The sequence below is a fragment of the Cervus elaphus genome, chromosome 16, assembly GCF_910594005.1.
Source record: "Cervus elaphus chromosome 16, mCerEla1.1, whole genome shotgun sequence".
NCBI classification, from domain to species: domain Eukaryota; kingdom Metazoa; phylum Chordata; class Mammalia; order Artiodactyla; family Cervidae; genus Cervus; species Cervus elaphus.
Genome location: NC_057830.1, coordinates 34,203,889 through 34,222,276, shown reverse-complemented (window position 1 = coordinate 34,222,276; position 18,388 = coordinate 34,203,889). Strand labels below are relative to the sequence as shown.

General features: G+C 39.7%; 1 protein-coding gene across 3 annotated transcripts in view; it reads right to left on the bottom strand.

Annotated features, from left to right (window-relative positions):
* FRMD3 (FERM domain containing 3) overlaps positions 1-18,388 on the bottom strand; it is a 326,745-nt gene that overhangs the window by 158,236 nt on the left and 150,121 nt on the right. For all 3 annotated transcript variants that reach the window (XM_043927504.1, XM_043927505.1, XM_043927506.1), the window contains exon 2: positions 18,152-18,256. In XM_043927504.1, coding sequence (XP_043783439.1) covers positions 18,152-18,256 — 105 coding nt within the window. The remainder of the gene's footprint in view (positions 1-18,151; positions 18,257-18,388) is intronic.

The following is an 18,388-nucleotide window of genomic DNA, read 5'->3' as shown; positions in this document are numbered from 1 at the left end:
AAAACTAAGATCATGGCATCTGGTCCCATCACTTCATGGGAAATAGATGGGGAAACAGTGGAAACAGTGGCAGACTTTATTCTGGGGGTCTCCAAAATCACTGCAGATGGTGATTGCAGCCATGAAATTAAAAGACTCTTACCCTTGGAAGGAAAGTTATGACCAACCTAGACAGCATATTGAAAAGCAGAGACATTACTTTGCCAACGAAGGTCTGTCTGGTCAAGGCTTTGGTTTTTCAGTGGCCATGCATGGATGTGAGAGCTGGACAGTGAAGAAAGCTGAGCGCCAAAGAATTGATGCTTTTGAACTGTGGTGTTGCAGAAGACTTGAGAGTCCCTTGGACTGCAAGGAGATCCAACCAGTCCATCCTAAAGGAGACCAGTCCTGGGTGTTCATTGGAAGGACTGATGTTGAAGCTGAAACTCCAATACTTTGGCCACCTCATGTGAAGAGTTGACTCATTGGGACAAAACCCTAATGCCGAGAAGGGTTGGGGGCAGGAGGAGAAGGGGACGACAGAGGATGAGATGGCTGGATGGCATCACTGACTCGATGAACATTGGTTTGGGTAAACTCCGGGAGTTAGTGGTGGACAGGGAGGCCTGGTGTGGTGCGATTCATGGGGTCGCAAAGAGTCAGACATGACTGAGCGACTGAACTGAACGGAATATATACACATATATACATATATATATACACATATATAATTAATATCCATTCATCTGTTGGTGGACACTTAGGTTGCTTTCATATTGGCTTCTGTAAATAGTACTTCACTGAACACTGGAGTATGTATATCTTTTCAAATTAGTGTTTTTGTTTTCTTTAAGTAAATAGCCACAAGGGAAACTGCTGAATCATATGGCAGTCACTTTTAACTTTTTGAGGAATCTCTAGTGTTTTCCATAGTGGCTGCACCGATATACATCTCCACCAACAGTGCATGAGATTCCTTTTCTCCATATCCCCGTCAACACTTTGTGTTTGTTATCTTTTTGGTTACAGTCATTTCGACAGATGTGAGGTGATGTCTCACTGTGGTTTCAATTTGCATTTCTCTGATAATTCATGATTTTGAGTAGCTTTTCATGTGCCTGTTGGCCATCTGTATGTATTCCTTGGAAAAATGTCTATTCAGGTCCTCTGCTCACTTTTTAATCTGGTTTGTTTTTCTGATGTTGATCTGTATGAGTCCTTTGTATATCTTGGATGTTATCTCCTTACTGGATATCTTTGCAAAGATATGCTCCAATTCAGTAGGCTGCATTTCACTGACAGTTTACTTCACTGTGCAAAAATTTTTTAGTTTAATACAATCCCATTTGCTTATTTTTGCTTTTGTTTCCCTTGACTGAGGAGACAGATCCAAAAAATATCGCTAAGATTGATGCCAAAGAGCATACTGCCTATGTTTTCTTCTAGGAGTTTTATGGTTTCAGGTCTTATATTTAAGTCTTTAATCCATTTTGAATTTATTTTTGTGTATGGTGTGAAAAAGTAGGACAGTTTGATTTCTTTGCATGTAGCTGTCCAATCTTCCCATCACCATTTATTGAAGAGTCTATTTTTTTTACCCATTGTATATGGTTGCCTCATTTGTTATAGATTAAGTTACCATATAAATGTGGGTTTATTTCTGGGATCTCCAATCTGTTCCATTGATCGATGTGTCTGTTTTCATGTCAGTACCATACTGCTTTGATGATCATAGCTTTATAATATAATTTGAAATGAGAGCATGATATCTCCAGCTTTGTTCTTTCTTGAGATTGTTTTAGCTATTCAGGGTCTTTTGATTCTATACAAATTTTAAAATTATTTGTTCTAGTTCTGTATAAAATGTAATTGGTTTTTTGATAGGGATTGTGCTGAATCTGTAGATTACCTTGGGAAGAATGGTCATTTTAACAATGTCAGTTCTTCTAATCCATGATAACACTGTAACTTTCCATTTTTTGTGTTGTCTTCAATTTCTCTTATCAGTGTCTTATAGTTTTCAGAGTGTAGGTCTTTTAGCTCTTTAGTTAATTTTTTCTCTGTATTTAATACTTTTCAATGCATTGGTAAATGGGATTGTTTTCTTAATTTCTCTTTCTGATAGTTTATTCTTAGTATAAAATAACTCACCAGATTTCTGTATGTTAATTTTGTATCCTACAATTTTAAGGAATTCATTTATTAGTTCTAATAGTTTTATGGTGGTGACTTTGGGGTTTTCTATATATAGTATCATGTCATCTGCATTCAGCAACATTTTTCTTCTTCCTTACCATTTTTCTTTGCTTTTATTTCTTTTTCTTTTCCAATTGATGTGATTAGGACTTCAATAAAAGTGGTGAGAATGAGTATCCATGTGTTGTTCCTACCCTTAAAGTGTTCAGCTTTTCACAATGTTAGCTATGGGCTTGTCATATATGGCCTTTACCATGTAAAGTATGTTCTCATATACCCACTTTGTTAAGAGTTTTTATCATAAATAGAATTGAACTTTTATCAAAGCTTTTTCTGCATCTATTAGGATGATCATATAATTTGTATTATTCAATTTATTAATGTGATGTATCACAATGATTTACAGATATTGAACAATCCCTGCATCTCTGGCCTAAATCCTACTTGATCGTGGTACATGATCCTTTTAATGTATCGCTGAATTTGGTTTGCTAGTATTTTGTTGAGGATTTTTTAATCTGTGTTTATCAGTGATACTGGCCTGTAATTTTCTTTTTTGTGGTGACTTGGTCTGGTTTTGGTATCAGGATGATGATGGCCTTATAGAATAAGTTTAGAAGCATTCCTTTCTCCTCAATTTCTTGGAATAGTTTGAGAAGAATGTGTTATGTTTTGCAGAATTCTCCTGAGAAGCCATCTGGTCCTGGACTTTTATGTGTTGGGAGGTTTTTCTTAATTACTGATTTAATTTCATTATTAATAATTGGTCTGTTCATATTTTCTATTTCATACTGATTCAGAGTTGGAAAATTGTACATTTCTAGGAATTTATCCATTTATTCTAGGTTGTCCATTTCATTGGCATATAATTGTTCTTCAGTTCAGTTCAGTCGCTCAGTCATGTCCGACTCTTTGGGACCCCATGAACTGCAGCAAGCCAGGCCTCCTTCCATCACCAACTCACGGAGTCTACCCAAACCAACGTCCATTGAGTTGGTGATGCCATCCAAACATCTCATCCTCTGTCGTCCCCTTCTCCTCCTGCCCTCAATCTTTCCCAGCATCAGGGTCTTTTCAAATGAGTCAGCTCTTTGCAACAGGTGGCCAAATACTGGACTTTCAGCTTCAACATCAGTCCTTTCAATGAACACCCAGGACTGATCTCCTTTAGGATGGACTGGTTGGATTTCCTTGCAGTCCAAGGGACTCTCAAGAGTCTTCTCCGACACCACAGTTCAAAGCATCTGTTTCCACTGTCTCCCCATCTATTTGCCATGAAGTGATGGGACCAGATGCCATGATCTTAGTTTTCTTTTTTCATTTTTTTGATCTTAGTTTTCTGAATGTTGAACTTTAAGCCAACTTTTTCACTCTCCTCTTTTACTTTCATCAAGAGGCTTTTTAGTTCCTCTTCAATTTCTGTCATAAGGGTGGTGTCATCTGCATATCTGAGGTTATTGATATTTCTCCCAGCAGTCTTGATTCCAGCTTGTACTTCTTCCAGCCCAGCGTTTCTCATGATGTACTCTGCATATAAGTTAAATAAGCAGGGTGACAATATACAGCCTTGATGCTGGCATATTGAGTGCAGCACTTTCACAGCATCATCTTGTAGGATTTGAAAGAGCTCAACTGGAATTCCATCACCTCCACTAGCTTTGTTCATAGTGATGCTTTCTAAGGCCCCCTTGACTTCGCATTCCAGGATGTCTGGCTCACACCATCGTGATTATCTGGGTCGTGAAGATCTTTTTTTCACAGTTCTTCTTGTGTATTCTTGCCACCTCTTCTTAATATCTTCTGCTTCTCTTAGGTCCATACCATTTCTGTCCTTTATCGAACCCATCTTTGCATGAAATGTTCCCTTGGTACCTCTAATTTTCTTGAAGAGATCTCTAGTCTTTCCCATTCTGTTGTTTTCCTCTATTTCTTTGCATTGATCACTGAGGAAGGCTTTCTTATCTCTCCTTGCTACTCTTTGGAACTCTGCATTCAAATGGGAATATCTTTCCTTTTCTCCTTTGCTTTTCGCTTCTCTTCTTCTCACAGCTATTTGTAAGGCCTCCTCAGACAGCCATTTTGCTTTTTTGCATTTCTTTTCCATGAGGGTGGTCTTAATCCCTGTCTCCTGTACAATGTCACGAATCTCCATCCATAGTTCATCAGGTACTCTATCAGATCTAGTCCCTTAAATCTATTTCTCACTTCCATTGTATGATCCTAAGGGATTTGATTTAGGTCACACCTGAACGGTCTAGTGGTTTTCCCTACTTTCTTCAAGTCTTAATTTGACAATAAGGAGTTCATGATCCGAGCCACAGTCAGCTCCTGGTCTTGTTTTTTCTGACTGCATAGAGCTTCTCCATCTTTTGCTGCGAAGAATATAATCACTCTGATTTTGGTGTTGACCATCTGGTGATGTCCATGTGTAGAGTCTTCTCTTGTGTTGTTGGAAGAGGGTGTTTGCTATGACCAGTACATTCTCTTGGCAGAACTCTGTTAGCCTTTGCCCTGCTCATTCTGTACTCCAAGGCCAAATTTGCCTGTTACTCCAGGTGTTTCTTGACATCCTACTTTTGCATTCCAGTCCCCTATAATGAAAAGGACATCTTTTTTGGGTGTTAGTTCTAAAAGGTCTTGTAGGTCTTCATAAAACCATTCAACTTCAGCTTCTTCAGTGTTACTGGTCAGGGCACAGACTTGGATTACTGTGATATTGAATGTTTTGCCTTGGAAATGAGGAGAGATCATTCTGTCGTTTTTGAGATTGCATCCAAGTACTGCATTTTGGACTCTTTTGTTGACCATGATGGCTACTCTATTTCTTCTAAGGGGTTCCTGCCCACAGTAGTAGATATAATGATCATCTGAGTTAAATTCACCCATTCTAGTCCATCTTAGTTCGCTGATTCCTAGAACGTCGATGTTCACTCTTTCCATCTACTGTTTGACCACTTCCAATTTGCCTTGATTCATGGACCTAACATTCCAAGTTCCTATGCAATATTTCTCTTTAGAGCACCGGACCTTGCTTCTACCACCAGTCCCATCCACAACTGGGTGTTGTTTTTGCTTTAACTCCATCCCTTCATTCTTTCTGGAGTTATTTCTCCACTGATCTCCAGTAGCATACTGGGCACCTACTGACCTGGGGAGTTCATCTTTCAGTGTCCTATCTTTTCGCCTTTTCATACTGTTCATGGGGTTCTCAAGGCAAGAATACTGAAGTGGTTTGCCATTCCCTTCTCCAGTGGACCACATTCTGTCAGACCTCTCCACCATGACCCATCCATCTTGGGTGGCCCCACATGGCATGGCTTAGTTTCATTGAGTTAGACAAGGCTGTGGTCCATGTGATCAGATTGGCTAGTTGTCTGTGATTGTGGTTTCAGTCTGTCTGCCTTCTGATGCCCTCTCTCAGCGCCTACCGTCTTACATGGGTTTCTCTTACCTTGGACATGGGGTCTCTCTTCACGGCTGCTCCAGCAAAGCGCAGCCGCGCCCCTGACCTTGGACGTGGGGTAGTTCCTCAAGGCCAGCTCTTATGATCCCTTGTATTTCTATGGTGTTCACTGTAATCTCTCTTGTTTCATTTCTGATTTTACTTACTTCGGCTCTTCCTCTTTTTTCTTCTTGATGAGTCTGGTTTATCATCTTTACAAAGAACCAGCTCTTAGTTTAATTTTTTTCACTGTTTTTCTAGTCTTTATTTCATTTAATTCTGCTCTGATGTTATTTCTTTCCTTCTTACAACTTTGAGTTTTGCTTGCCCTTTTGTTAATTCCTTTAGATATTTTAGATTGTTTGAGAATTTTCCTGTTTCCTGAGGCAGGCTTATATCACTATACAATTCCCTCTTGAAGCTGTTTTCACTGTGTCCCATAGATTTCGGATCATTCTTTTTCCATTTTTTAAATTTCCTCTTTGATTTTTTTTACTGACCCATTGGTTGTTTAGTAGCATATTGTTTAGCCTCTACACATTCATGTGCTTTTTTTTTTTTTTTTCCAGTTTCTTCCTGCAGTTGATTTCTAGTCTTACAGCACTGTGGTCAGAAATGGTGCTTGATACGATTTCAATCTTCTTAAACTTACTGAGACTTGTTTGGTGGCATAGCATGTGATCTATTCTGGAGAATGTTCCACGTACACTTGAAAAAATGTGTATGCAGTTGCCATATATGTATATATATGTGTGTGTGTGTGTGTGTGTGTGTGTGTATACATACATATACTTATATATGGTCCACTAGTCTTGAGTATGTTTTACGGCCAGTGTTTCCTTATTGATTTTCTGGCTGGATGATCTGTCCATTGATGTAAAAGGGGTGTTTAAAGTCCTCTACTGTTATTATGTTACTGTTAATTTCTCTATATATCTGTTAATATTTATGTATTTAGGTGTTCCTTTATGTATTTAGGTGTGTGTGTGTGTGTGTGGACTCAGTCACTCAGTTGTCCATCTGTGGAATTTTCCAGGCAAGGATACTGGAGTGGGCTGTCATTTCCTATTCCAGGGGATCTTCCCAACCCAGGGGTCAAACCAATGTCTCTTGTGTCTCCTGCATTAGCAGGTGGATTCTTTACCACCAGTGCCACCTGGGAAGTCCTATATATTTACAATTCTTCTGTCTTCTTCTTGGATTGATCACTTGATCATTATGTAATATCTCTGTCTCTTCTTATAGTTTTGTTTTAAAACTGATTTTGTCTGATAGAAGTCTTGCTACTCCAGCTTTTTTTTTTTTCATTTAATTTGCACGAATACTTGTTTCCATCCCCTCACTTTCAGTCTGTGTGAGTGTGTTTAGATCTGAAGTGAAACTCTTGTAGACAGGATATATATTGGTCTTATTTTTTTAATACATTCAGCCACACTGTGTCCTTTGATTGGAGCATCTAGTCCATTTACATTTAATTACTTTTAAAAAATTAATTTTTTTTAAATTGAAGGATAATTGTTTTACAGAATTCTGTTGTTTTCTGTAAAACATCAACCTGAATCAGCCATGGGTATACATATGCCCCCTCCCTCTGGAACCTCCCTCCCATCTCCCTCCCCATCCCACCCTTCTAGATTGTTACAGAGCCCCTGTTTGAGATTCCTGAGTCATACAACAAGTTTCTATTGGCTGTCTATTTTACATATGGTGATGTAAGCTTCCATGTTACTCTCTTCATACATCTCCCTCTTCCCCTCCCCCTGTGTCCATAAGTCTGTTCTCTATGTCTGTTTCTCCATTGCTGTGCTGCAACTAAATTCATCAGTACGATCTTTCCAGATTCCATATATATGCGTTAGTATATGATATTTATCTTTCTCTTTCTGATGTATTTCACTCTGTACAATAGGCTCTAAGTCAGTCCACCTCACTAAAACGGATTCAAATGCATTCCTTTCTTTGGCTGAGTAATATTCCATTGTATATATATACCACAACTTCTTTATCCACTCACCTGTCAATGGACATCTAGGTTACTTCCATGGTCTAGCTATTGTAAATAGTGCTGCAGTGAAAGACACATGTCTTTCAATTTTGGTTTCCTCAGGGTATATGCCTAGGAGTGGGATTTCTGGGTCATGTGGTGATTTTATTCCTAGTTTTTAAAGGAATCTCCATACTGTCTTCCATAGTGGCTGCATCAATTTACATTCCCACCAGCAATGCAAGGGGGTTCCCTTTTCTCCACACCCTCTCCAGCATTTATTGTTTGTAGACTTTTTGATGATGGCCATTCTGACTGGTGTAAGGTGATATCTCATTGTGGTTTTGATTTGCATTTCTCTAATAATGAGCGATGTTGAGCATCTTTTCATGCATTTGTTAGCCATCTGTATGTCTTCTTTGGAGAAAGGTCAGTTTAGGTCTTTTTCCCACTTTTTCTCATTGCAGAGTTGACTATTGCAGGCATGCTCATAGGAAAGGCTGGTACCTGGCACAGTTGGCTGTCAAGCCCTGCTTCACTGGCTGCTGGCCCACTGATAGGAAGGGCCAGGTCTTAGCATAGCTGACTATGCAGAGTCCTAAAGGGTCCTGTAGCTGGTGTGAGCCTGTAGGTGGGCAGGACTGGGTATCAAGAAATCTGGCTGCAGGGTCTGGGGTGGTGGGAGAGGCTGGGTTCTGAGGCACTAGCTGCAGGGCCCAGAGGGTCCCCAGGTTGGTGCCAGCCCACTGGTGGACAGGTAAACCCCCAATGCTGATAGGTAAGAGAAGGGCTCCAAAATGGTGCTTGGCAATATATTAATATTGTGACAGAATATATATATTGTCCTTGTGATAGAATGAGCTTTCCAAAATGGCTGCTACAAGTGTCTGTGTCCCTAGCAGGAGTCCCAATTGCCTCTGCCTCTCCAGGAGGCTCTCTAAGATCAGCAACTGAATCTGACCCAGGATCCTTTCAAATTACTGCCTCTGTACTGGGATTTGGAGTATATAAGATTTTATACTTATATACAATGCAACATTTAAGAGCAGGATCTGTTTCCTACATTCCTCTGGCTCTCCCATACGCAAGCCCTGCTTATCTTCAAAATCAGAGATTCTAAGGGGACCATCTTCCTGGTTCAGGACTCCAGGCTGCGAAACCTGGTATGGGGCTCAGGGTCTTCACTTCTTGAAGAAAACCTCTACAATTGTGACTATCCTCCTGTTTTTGGATTGCTTCCCCTGGGTGTGACCATTCTGTGTAACCACCCCTTCTACCTGTCACGTTGTGGTTCTTTCTTTGTATCTTTAATTGTGGAAGATCTTTTCTCCATCAACTTGTTTTCATAGATAGCCACCCTTTAACAGTTGTAATTATGATGTGCCCATGAAAGAAGGTGAGCTCAGGGTCTTCCTACTCTGCATATTCCAAGAAGTTCTTCCTTATTTCTGCATTTTGACCTGAACAAGATGACCAGCTCGAGTTTGCTCCTCCCTGTCACTAAAATTATGATATCTCAGTTGGCTAAGTGACTTTCAGATTGCAACCTCTTTATCAGGCATCCCATTCCTTCTGAGGAGAAGACATCAGGTGTATGTAGATAGAGTCACTGGCAAGCAATCATCTTAGTTAAACATCAAATTCTGCTTTCTTCTGAAAGAACATGACAATTTCTCAAAATCTGTCAGCATTAATACCTTGGACCACAATTAAATTACTGACAACACATCTGGTTCTCAAGCTGTTATGATAGTGATGTATTCTTTGTAACTTGAATACCCAAAGTCTTTTCCTGCAAAGCCAGGTTACTTGTCCATACCTCTCCTGAAACAGACATCCAAGTAATCTTGATTTTTGATACCCCTGAAACTTAAATATAAAAGAGGAATCATTTGCTCTGTGACAACCTAGAGGGGTGGGATTGAAAGGGAGATGGGAGGAGGGTTCAAGAGGGAAGGTACACTTGTATACCTAATGTCTATTCATGTTGATGTAAAGCAAAAGCCATCACAATATTGTAAAGTAATTATCCTCTAATTAAAAAAAGTTTGTTTTTTTTTTTTAAAAAGAGGACTCATTAAGCAGACAAATTCATGACCAGTGACTTGAGGCAGAAGTAAAATCCTCCTCTTCAGTTTAGGGTTGTCCTAGATCTCAGGTACCCCTCTCATTCCTAGTTTCAAGCATCTGTGAAGCTATTTCCCCAGGAGCAGAAAGCAGCCTTTCAATGGAAGGAGCAGCTGGTGGGACATAATGCTATCTAGCTTCCTGGCACCATCCCCAGAGTGAAACTTCAAATCACTGGGCCTGTTTCTTTTTCCATTCCATGTCCTCCCCCAAAGGTACCTCCAACAAAAGCAAATTGCTCTAACACAGGCAAGGTCTTTTCCCATTGTTAACAAAACTCACCGATAGGCTCACCAGTTCTTTCTGGCTGCCAACACAAAAACCTCAAGGCTGTAATTATATTTGGAGGAAGTTCAGCATGTCCCTGCTTCCATGATTTCCTAGGTCATCCTATCAGAAAGGATGTCCAGTGGCCACTTGACAAATGCCCTAAAACAAGGGTGCTTGCAGAGACTGCCCCAGAGGTGTGGTTTTATAAGGTGAATTTGCTGTCCTTGGGTATGTGTCAGAATATCCCTTAAGTCAGAAAAATCAATGGCACTCATGTAAGTGGGTTAAACAGATGCTTAAAGATAGGGAAGTTAAAAATCAAAAGCATTGGGTTCAGTCTCCCTGAAATCTATAAACCAACTACCTATATCAAAATCCTGGTATAATTCCTCCTCTGGCTGGCTAGGGCTGGGGTACGTCCTTAGCTCTAAAGCAGTGGGGGTGACTTCCCTAGCTGGGTTTGGGGAAAAGGGAAATGAAGAAGAGTAAGAAACAAAATCCAGAGGATAGACATAACAAATCAAAGCCACAGAACTAGAATTATGAAACCCAACTAATTATTTCAAAACTTCATTTTTCCAAAGAGAAGTTACCTTAGCACCAGAGCAGAAGTGGAAGAAAGATTGCACTACATTTGAGAAAAAAATACTTGGATAAGCCAAATAAGATCTTTTTCTTCTGGAATTATTTCTCCCAAGACTTCCACACTTGTAGTCTCAGCTTTCTCTTTCAGTAAATGAGGAGAATACTACTCAATTTCTTCCTAATCTTAGGCAACTAAGATTATATGAGTTCTTTAGAAGATAAATGTGGTAGGCATTAGAGAGGGTTTTATTGACCAGTATTCAGTTTGTCCCTTCTTACATCAATATTTTAAAATAATGGAAATTCTGGGCCTTTGCTATTAAATAGTAAAGGTAGTCATCATTTACTGATTCAGACCTCACCACTCTCACAGCATATGGGACACAAGACATCTTGTCAAACATATGGTATTCCAAATGTAATAGTGCTAAATATTTAATATTCCACAATAGTGTACTGTAAATCAAATTGTGAAGAGTGGTAGGCAAACCACCAACTCCCACAACAGAATAAGTTCCACATCAGCCTTCCTAACTAACTTAATTTTTTCTTGATTAGCTTTCTATCTAAATAATTTAATATTTTCCATGGAGAAAAAGCACACAAGCTGGTTAAAAGCAAACAAACAAAAAACAAACTAATGTTCGTCAACTAATCTCTGCTTAAGATTCTCATATCAGCGTATCACTGTGTCTTTGAGCCCTTTTTCTAATTATTCAAGGTTCTCTTCCTCCCTCTTCTCTCCCCAAAGATCATAATAATGGGCATCTGCCTTTGAAAAAAGTTATCATTAACATTTCTAGGTTTTAGGCTTGCCAATCATGGCTGTATTTCCTCATGTAATTGCCTCACCTAGACCTAGCTAATGCATGTATACAAGGATGCTAAGTCGCTTCAGTCATGTCTGACTCTTTGCGACCCTATGGACTATAGCCTGCCGGGATCCTCGGTCCATGGGATTCTCCAGGCAAGAATACTGGAGTGGGTTGCCATGCCATCTTCAGGGGATCTTCCTGACTAAGGGATTGAACCCATGTCTCTTATGTCTCCTGCATTGGTAGGCGATTTCTTTAACACTAGCTCCATCTGGGAAGCCGTTAATGCATAGTAATAGTAATCATAACAATCAATAATAAAAATAACACATGCTATGTACTCTATATATATCATTTATTAAGAATTTATATATCATATCTAATTCCCATGTCAATTTCATATGTAGGTGTTGTTATCTATATGAATAATCAGGACAAAGACTCAGAAAAGCTCATAACTTGGTCAAGATCATACTTATTAACCAAAAGAGATGGGATTTAATTTGCATCTATGTGATTACAAAGTCCAAGCATCTAAGTAAAAAGTCCAAGCCTCTTTCTGAGTACAAAGTTTATACAATAGTAACTACTCTGCAATCCATGTGGAAGTTACACTCACATTGCATCCTCAAAAATCAAAAGGCAGTAACAGCTAAATTACAGGAAAAACAGAATTATTCAGGCAGCCCTCTAAGCAATTTAGTGAATACATCAGAGAAGATGGTTTTGTTTTGGAGTGGCCCTTATTTTTTCCACTAATCTACTACCTGAATCTGGACACTAAAAATTAAGCTAAGCCACATCAAAATATAAACAACCATAAGCGCATCAACCCAGAAACTTCAAGTTAAAAAAATAATTTTAGACATACAGAAGAGGTACCTCATCTTTCTCTAGTGTTGGCATCTTATATAGCCATAGAGCAATTATCAAAATTAAGAAACTAATATTAACCCAATACTATTAACTAAGCTAAAGACTTAACCTGGAGTTCACCAGTTTTCCCACTCCTACACTTTTCTCTGTTCCAGTATCCAGTCCAGGATTCCACATTGTCTTAGTTGATGCAGCTCTCTAATCTGTGAGAGTTTCCCAATCTTTCCTTGTCCTTCATGACCCGAACATTCTTGAAGGGTGTGGGTGAATTGTTTTGGAGACTGTCTCTCCCTTTAGTTTGTCTGATGTTCCCTCAAGATTTGAATGAAATTATGCATTATTGCAAAGAATACCACAGAGAAAGAGTGCCCTTCTCAGTGCTTGGTATCTGGGAGTCCATGAGGTTGGTAAGGCTTTTTATTGCTGATGTTAATCCTGATCGCTTGGTTAAAGTGATGTCTGCCAAGTTTCTCCACTATAAAGTTATTCTTTTTCCTCTTGCAATTAAAAAAATACCAGGCTGAGGGTGGGTTGGGGGAAAGGATACCTTGAGACTGCACAAATATCTTGATTCTCCTCAAACTTTTGTCCACTAATTTTAGCTTTTGTCAATGGATCTTGCCCATAGCAATTATTATTTTAGCACTCTAATACTAACTTTTTATTTCTCTCATCCTCTCTATATTTATTAATTGGAACTGCTCTGTAAGGAAGAGCTACCACTTCTCCTCCCTTTATTTATCTATTCAGTTATTTATTTATATCAGTTTGGACTCATGAATATTTATTTTATTCTAAGGATTATAATTCAATACTATTACTGTTTTGGCCACTTCAGTTGTTTCAGTTCTGGTCACTGGCAATTCTTTCATGTTGGCTCAGTGCCTTTCCTAGTGCTCTACATTTTGGGTTTTTGAGTACTTTTCTTTTTAATTTCCTGGTGCCACATGATGCTCCAGGCTCACCTTGTTATTTGCCTATACTGGCTCTGGAATCAGCCATTTCCACAAGAAGCTCTTCTTCCTTTTATTAACATGGTATTTGAAACCAAGATCTGAGAGCTAGGTGTGCTCATTGCTACTATAGTACATTGCCTCTGAGCCACCTCCATGGATGGAACGTGGAAATATACATATACATACTAGCCCTCCACCTTAATACACAGACATGTTTATTTCTGTATTTATCTATGTATATTTAAGAACATGAATTCATATGTATATCTGAGTCCAATTCAAAAGACTTTGCTTATTAATGTTTTATCCAGAATCTCCCCAGTGAGAGGTTTAAGAGGGACAAAAAAGGCTTATGCATTTAAGTGATATTCAGTTATTGTCTAGGCCAAGGGTCAGCAAACTATGGCCAGTTGTCTTTTTTGTGAAATACTTTCATTGGAGAAAAAGTTTTACTGGAACACACACACATCCACTAATTTAGGTACTGTCTATGGCCACGTTTCATTAGAATTTAATTACTTAGGAACTGCAACAGAAGCTTTATCAGTCACCAAACAAAGCTGGAAATATTTTCTGTATAGCCCCTTACCAAAAAGATTCATAGGTTCCTAATTTAGGCTGTATTTCAAATTTTCACTTGAAAGATAAAATGGAAATAGCGTGGTTTTAAATCCCATTCTTCCTCCTACAATTACTAGCCGTAACTGTATCTCTGTGCCTCACTTTCCCCCTTCCTTGAAGTGTTCTGGGGAAGACTAAAGACCATATGAGTAAAATTCCTGACATATGATAAATGCTCAACTAATGGTAGCTAGAATTACTTCTGCAGGTAGGCTGTTAATTTTGCATAAAAATAGCAGTGGTTAGATGACTGATGTTGTTCATAGAGTCTGTGTGGCCAGGGGAACTCTGAACCATAATTCTAAATTCAAGTACTTACTTCATCACTCGCTACCCATACCCTTACTTCATCACTTCGCTACTTGCTACTTGGGCAAGTAACAATGTTTTTTGAGCCGGTTTCTCTCTCCATGGGGCTTCCCAGGTGGCGCTAGTGGTAAAGAATCCACCTGCCAATGCAGGAGACGCAAGAGACATAGGTTTGAACTGTCTCCATACAAGAGTAATATCTTCATAGGCCATAAGAAATTATGTCTATGAATGTCTTTATGCCATAGTCTCCAACACTGGTCAGAAGTCAAAGCTAGGATGGCTGCATCAAAATTAGAATCAAGATGAATTAAAATACCTATTCCTGGCCCTAGCCGCAGAAATTCTGATTCAGGAGGTCTAGAATAAGGTCCATACTAACCGATTTTAGCAAACACCTAAACTGACTTAGTTGCAAGGCTAGTCTGGGAGTCACTGTTACTCAACAGTAAATACCATACAAATCCCCTCCATGATCTCATAGCACTCCCACATCCTCACAGTGTCCTGCTACCTTCCTCTCAGTCAGGTAAATACTTGGTTCATTCAAGGGTTCCTGCAAGAGCTACAGGAAACCAAAATCTCCTTCTTCTGAGCCACTGTCTTATATCCCTTTATAGAAGATAAGGTCCATACATAGAAAACTATAAAACACTGATGAAAGAAATCAAAGAGGACACAAACAGATGGAGAAACATACCGTGTTCATGGATTGGAAGAATCAATACTGTCAAAATGGCTATTCTACCCAAAGCAATCTATAGATTCAATGCAATCCCTATCAAGCTACCAACGGTATTTTTCACAGAACTAGACCAAAGAATTTCACAATTAGTATGGAAATACAAAAAACCTCGAATAGCCAAAGTAATCTTGAAAAAGAAGAATGGAACTGGAGGAATCAACCTGCCTGACTTCAGACTCTACTACAAAGCCACAGTCATCAAGACAGTGTGGTACTGGCACAAAGACAGAAATATAGACCAATGGAACAGAATAGAAAGCCCAGAGATAAATCCACGAACCTATGGACACCTTATCTTTGACAAAGGAGGCAAGGATATACAATGGAAAAAAGACAACCTCTTTAACAAGTGGTGCTGGGAAAACTGGTCAACCACTTGTAAAAGAATGAAACTAGAACACTTTCTAACACCATACACAAAAATAAACTCAAAATGGATTAAAGATCTAAATATAAGACCAGAAACTATAAAACTCCTAGAGGAGAACATAGGCAAAACACTCTCCGACATAAATCACAGCAAGATCCTCTATGACCCACCTCCCAGAATATTGGAAATAAAAGCAAAACTAAACAAATGGGATCTAATGAAACTTAAAAGCTTTTGCACTACAAAAGAAACTATAAGTAAGGTGAAAAGACAGCCGTCAGATTGGGAGAAAATAATAGCAAATGAAGAAACAGACAAAGGATTAATCTCAAAAATATACAAGCAACTCCTGCAGCTCAATTCCAGAAAAATAAATGACCCAATCAAAAAATGGGCCAGAGAACTAAACAGACATTTCTCCAAAGAAGACATACAGATGGCTAACAAACACATGAAAAGGTGCTCAACATCACTCATTATTAGAGAAATGCAAATCAAAACCACAATGAGGTACCATTACACACCAGTCAGGATGGCTGCTATCCAAAAGTCTACAAGCAATAAATGCTGGAGAGGCTGTGGAGAAAAGGGAACCCTCTTACACTGTTGGTGGGAATGCAAACTAGTACAGCCACTATGGAAAACAGTGTGGAGATTCCTTAAAAAACTGGAAATAGAACTGCCATATGACCCAGCAATCCCACTTCTGGGCATACACACTGAGGAAACCAGATCTGAAAGAGACATGTGCACCCCAATGTTCATCGCAGCACTGTTTATAATAGCCAGGACATGGAAGCAACCTAGATGCCCATCAGCAGATGAATGGATAAGGAAGCTGTGGTACATATACACCATGGAATTTTACTCAGCCGCCAAAAAGAATTCATTTGAACCAGTCCTAATGAGATGGATGAAACTGGAGCCCCTTATACAGAGTGAAGTAAGCCAGAAAGATAAAGAACATTACAGCATACTAACACATATATATGGAATTTAGAAAGATGGTAATGATAACCCTATATGCAAAACAGAAAAAGAGACACAGAAATACAGAACAGACTTTTGAACTCTGTGGGAGAAGGTGAGGGTGGGATGTTTCAAAAGAACAGCATGTATACTATCTATGGTGAAACAGATCACCAGCCCAGGTGGGATGCATGAGACAAGTGCTCCGGCCTGGTGCACTGGGAAGACCCAGAGGAATCGGGTGGAGAGGGAGATGGGAGGGGGGATCGGGATGGGGAATAAGTGTAAATCTATGGCTGATTCATATCAATGTATGATAAAACCCACTGAAATGTTGTGAAGTAATTAGCCTCCAACTAATAAAAAAATTAAAAAAAAAAAAAAAAAAAGAGAGACATAAAAAAAAAAAAAAAAAAGAAGATAAGGTCCTACTGAAATGCAAATAAGATTCTCCATGTTTCAGAAAACTAATCTATCCCTTCAATATCCCCCTCCTTTACAAAAATACACTCTGTGAGCCTCTCCCTCACTGTATAAGGTCCAAGAACTAGGAGGGGAAAAAGAAATACGAAGATGACCAGGGCCACTGGTAAGGAGGAGAGCAAATTAAAAAGGGTAGTCACCCCCAGCTGATCCCTTCACACACTGCCATGCTTATCAGTAGGGCAGGGTAAGAGCAGAGACTGGAGCGGATACAGGGCCTTTTTAGGCATAGCTGGGACCCATGCAGGAATGAGAAGCCCTAGGTGGCAGGAGCTGGGATGGAGAATCCTGGGGTCTTTTCAATGTGAGGGACACATATCACTGTGAGTTTGGCAGATGTCATACCTGAACACTCTTAGACTGGTACCCCCAACTCAAAAAGTGAGACTACTCATGAACCAACAGAGGCCAGGAAGGATACATGTGTCCACGAACAGGAATACAATACACTCAGTCACTCAGTCATGTCTGACTCTTTGTGACCCCATGCACTGTAGCCCAACAAGGCTCCTCTGTCCGTGGGATTCTCCAGGCAAAAATACTGGAGTGGGTTGCCATTTCCTACTCCAAGAAATACAATGGGGGCTGTCAAATTTGGTGGTTCCCAAGGAGAAAGCTTTCAAAGTAACTTTTGGGTTTCTCTGCTGGCTCAGATGGTAAAGAATCTGCTTGTAATGCAGGAGACCTAGGTTCGATCCCTGTCTCAGGAAGATCCCCTGAAGGAGGAAGTGGCAGCCCACTCCAGTCTTCCTGCCTGGAGAATCCAGATTCATGAACAGAGGAGCCTGGGGGGCTACAGTCCATGGGGTCACAAAGAGTCAGACACAGCTGAGAAACTAACACTTTTCAAAGTAACTTTACCCCTAATCTGCCAAAGTTTTTTTTAATTGAGGCAATACTCACTAACATAACATTTTAAAGGATACATTTTAGGTGGCATTTAAAACATTCACAATGGTGTATATCTATCACTTCTATCAATTGGCAAACATTTTCATCACCCTAAAAGAAAACCTCGTGCCCATCAGGCAATAACCTCCTGTTACCTGCTCTGACAATGACTTTTTATAGTGAAAGGTGGCTTTTTCTCTATAATGAGATTTTATGTAACGACTGTCTGAGAAGCTTCAGCAAACTCTGGGTTCAAAGAGCACAACATTCTCTCTTCAGTCAGGTGGGAGCAGCTTTCTGGAAAGGCCTAAGGTTAAATTTCCCTTCCCCCTGCCTCAATAAGCCCAGTGAGAATGGTGCCAAACTCTTATACACACACAGACATATATACACATGCCCTGGGCTGGTCAATAACCATGTGATCAATAATTATGAGGTCAAATACATCACAACTGCTCTAAGAAGAACCTATTCAGCACCCTCAAAGGCTGAGTGCCTCCCCAAAATGAATCTAGATGATGGTCAACTCTTACCCGCTGCTTCTCTGGGTCCACATAACGAATGCCAAAGTAGTCCTTCTCCAGCAAACTGTAGTAGTTGCAGATGTGGTCAATAAGAAACTGCCCTTTGGTCTCCCTCTGCAAAAGAAGCACGTTTATGTTTCAGTCAGAGCTTGCCTTGTACATTCATGTCTAACATGTGCCTCATTCACCCCGATAGGTCCGCATGTACAGAAATCAATTCACTCATTCCAATCTCTGGAGCAGGGC